The sequence below is a fragment of the Clinocottus analis genome, unplaced genomic scaffold, assembly GCF_023055335.1.
Source record: "Clinocottus analis isolate CAN_PGR_092001 unplaced genomic scaffold, fCliAna1.0.p SCAF_10, whole genome shotgun sequence".
Classification (NCBI taxonomy): domain Eukaryota; kingdom Metazoa; phylum Chordata; class Actinopteri; order Perciformes; family Cottidae; genus Clinocottus; species Clinocottus analis.
Window position 1 is genome coordinate 2,569,462 of NW_027175821.1, and position 4,085 is coordinate 2,573,546.

General features: G+C 43.5%; 1 protein-coding gene across 1 annotated transcript; it reads left to right on the plus strand.

Annotated features, from left to right (window-relative positions):
- The first annotated feature begins 526 nt into the window (after positions 1-526).
- On the plus strand, positions 527-2,400 carry LOC137789013 (guanylyl cyclase-activating protein 2-like). Its single transcript, XM_068582251.1, has 4 exons — positions 527-727; positions 817-966; positions 2,072-2,171; positions 2,279-2,400. Exons 1-4 carry the CDS (start codon positions 527-529, stop codon positions 2,398-2,400), a joined length of 573 nt encoding a protein of 190 aa, XP_068438352.1.
- Positions 2,401-4,085: the final 1,685 nt, after the last annotated feature.

Sequence of the window (4,085 nt, forward strand, 5' to 3'; positions counted from 1 at the left end):
AACTAAAGGCCTCAGAGGAACTAAATACCTCAGAGAAGGAACGAAAGATCTCTGAGGAACTAAAGACCTCAGAGGATGAAATGATCTAAAGACCTCAGAGGATGAACTAAAGAAGACCTCATTTAGACGTTGACGTCACGCGTCTTTTAATCCCGCCGAGAGCTCGGAGGTGGACTGATCTCTTCGGGGGGCTCGTTGTTCTCAAAGAGTAAGAGGAGGAGGAGGAAGAGCTGCTTACGAGCAAATGTATGAGCGCTCAGCATTGGGAATCACGAGTGTTTTTCTTTGGAGCAACATGGAGTGATTTTCTGATTATTTTTTGGGGATTTACAAATATTGAAAATTTGGAAGAATCTCTCTGGATCTGTCCACCAGGCTCACCGAGCAGCAGCCTGCAGCAGGCGGTCTGCTGGGCACGAGCCTTAGATCGATGGCTCCTGCAGTGAGGGTTACACATGAAAACCCCTCTGTGTGCTTTTATTAACTTTTAGCTATTTATCTTTGCTTGCTTGGTATTTTAAAAACCATGGGTCAAGAGCAGAGCGGCCCGGAGAAGGAAGTGACCCTCCAACACATCCAGGAACTCTACCGAAAGTTTGCCAGCGAGTGTCCGAGTGGAAACCTGCACCTGCACGAGTTCCGCAGGATCTTTGGTATCAACCGCAACTCCACGGAAGAAGAGTCCACCTACATGGAAAGAGTGTTCATCTCCTTTGACACTAATAAGGTAATATGTAGCGGGATCGTGTACGGTGATGGTGATGTGTTCAGGATGTGTTGGTTATTAAGAGACCTTGTTCCCGGTTCGCCCCTCAGGACGGTAAGATAGACTTCATGGAGTACGTGGCCGCGGTGCATCTGGTCCTTCGCGGGAAGCTGGAGGACAAACTGAGGTGGTCTTTTAAGGTTTATGACAGAGACGGAAACGGCTGTCTGGACAGACAGGAAGTGAAGCACATCGTCAAAGTGAGTAATCACTCGTTTTTCTTGGAGATGGGGGAGGAGTGGTTGAACATTTTTGCAAGAATAAAATGGGCACCAATGTGTACAATACAGTGCTCCGAAAAAGAGAAAAAAGATTTTACGGCACACATTCTTTTATTTGCACTGCTTACTCAGTGTGGCGATGGGCAGCAAGCAAGTACATACACACACACACACACACACACACACACACACACACACACACACACACACACACACACACACACACACAAAGTCTGAAAACCGGACTGCTGGGGACGTTGAAAACACTGCAAAACCGGGTTTGGCCTCTGGGATTGCTATAGAGCACACACAAAGTCATAACAAAACAACCTCCAAAGGACTTTTTAGGAAAACTTCACCAGCCAAGTTGAAAAGTCATTTCCTATTCATTGGATTGGTTCACACCGTGGGGACCATGGTTGTGGTCCCCATAGTGTTTTATGTCCCCAGGGTGTTGGTGTGTATTCATGTCAATGTCCCATCATGATAGATAAACGAAGGCACACACACACACACACACACACACACACACACACACACACACACACAAAGTGTTCCTGCTGGTTCACACGGTATAATAGGAAGCTAAACATAGAGGGACTTAAGATCGAGGAGAATGCAGGTGTGAATATTTATTGTTCAGAGTCACATGTAATGTTGCAGCGGTCTGAACTACTTACGTGTCAAGGATAGAACTTTAGTTATGGTTTAAAAACCCGCGCGCACACAGAAAGAGACAGAAAAGTCTCTTGCGTGACTGAGTGGCCGGGCTTTACCCAGCATGCTGTTTGGCGGTATAATTTGTTTTTAAACCATGAGTCAAGAATGTAGCTTTGACATCACTGACATTTAAAGTTGCTCCCTGCAAATGAATGCAAGTGAGGGAATCAAAAAGTAGTGTCTGTGTCTGGAATTGTTTAAACACTCTTCTCAAACTTGAACAATATTTACATGGAAATTGTGCTATCAACAAACTATCAACAAATGCCCATTTGGCCGGTCTCTGACCCCGAGCAGCTGAAGCCACACTTCTTAAAGAAGAATCATCTGAAGTGAGATGTGTGTTTTCTCCCCGTCTGCTCAGATCATCCACAGCATAAAGAAGCACCATGACCCGAGCGTCACGGGGGACGTCGAGGCCATCTGTGACCGGATATTTGAGCTGGTGGACAAGAACAACGACAGTGAGTCACAAGTTTGTTACAAGATTCTTTTTCTACTTCTTCTACTACTACTTCTTGTACTACTACCTCTTCTCCTCCTCGTATCTGACCACTTGTGAACTCTTCAGGTCAGATATCTTTGGAGGAATTCATCGACGGGGCCGAGAAGGACTCGTGGGTGATGGAGCAGCTGAAGCTGGACATCGGGGCCTGCGAATGGTTCATCGACCAGAAGGAGAAGAACCCCTGACGCTTGTCTTCCTGGTGAACGACTGGAGTGACAGTGAACACTCGGCCTCCATGTTGTCAACACGCGGAAACGTGAAAGTCTGCTTGGAAACGCGCAGCCGTGCGTTCAGGACGTCGTCTTCTCCTCTGGCGTGTATTTAAGAATCCTGGATCTGAACTTGAAGCATTTCCTCCTTTGGGACTTATTCAAAGTGGACGTGTGTTCTGAGCCACTGATCCGCAGCAGCTTCTAACGGATGCTTGTTTTCTATGAACAGTGAAATAATTGTTTTGTTTGATTCAGGAGTCTGACTCCAGACACGTTGTTTTGTTTTTTCATCAAGCCGATGGTGGAGCCTTGAGCGCTGCGCGTTGCTCAGGAGCTGCAGGAATAAAGACGACGATAAGCCGAAGTGCAAACAGGAAGTGAGCAGAAACTCCTCATGGATTCATCTGAAACGAGATGAAATGCAAGAATTAACTTCGCTGGAGAAGCACTTCCACGTTTTGGAAAATATGCGTGTTAATTTTCTTGCTGACAGAAAGATGAACATTACATATGGCCGGGGAACAGTTAGCATAGCTTAGCATAAAGACAGCTAGTCTGGCTCAGTGTAAAGCTCCTTGACTGACACATTGATTTTTATGTACAAACACTGAAGTGTGAAGTCCAAACGTGGCTGTTTAAAAAGAGACAACTGGCTGCAGTCTTCATGCTAAGCTACACTAACAGCCACCTGGCTGCAGCCTCATAGAAAGAAATTTTAGCAATAAAATGTGTTGTTTTTTTACAGACATATGTAAGAAATGCATGAAAATCATCATTGATGATCACAAACCTTAGATGAATATAAGCTGGTCAAGATATCAACATTAGAATGACCTGATCTTTTAATTTTAAATCCTGTTCTGTCTCCAAACTGTTTTTGAATAATAAACGTGTTTAAATCAGCGAGTTGGTGAAAGTTATTTGTGTTGTTTTTGCATATTAAAAGCAGCATGTTAGAGTGTTTGTTTCTCATTTGTAAAGAGAAGAACGCAAGCAGCTTTTCAGCTCCTGGACTCGCTGAGGCTTCAGGGGTTTAACCTCCAGCACTCAGCCTGTAAGGCTCTTTACTTCTTTACTTATTATCCTGCAGCTTTCACAAAGACCCGAAAGAGACCCTCACAGTGAACACAGAACACGGGTTCTGCTTTCGACGCTTTAACCCAATTCAATTACCGGAGGTGAAAACAAAACAACCTTCTTCAAACGTGTTTTCCTGCAAGAGACCCTGTGCTTACACACACATATACATATACATATATATACATATATATATATATATATATATATATATATATATATATATATATATATATATATATATATATATATATATATATATAATAATTGGCAATAGCATTGTTGGAAGGGATGCAGAACAATAACGTTATTACTGTAATTGTTGTAATTGACTGAAACTTTTTTTATCCAATACTTTTTTGTTGTTGTCATAATTATGACTTTTTTTGTGGCGGAAACAACCAAAGATATCGTCACAAAGCTGTTTATATACGAAAACGGAAACGAGAGGCGCGTTATCCTCTTGTTGTTTGTTTCCCCTTCGATGGGCTAACGGGCCTCCTGTGGAGAAACACGCGCACAGTGAGCTCATCGATATCTTCACGGCTTCATAACTCTTTACCTCAGCTTCAGCTTCCTTG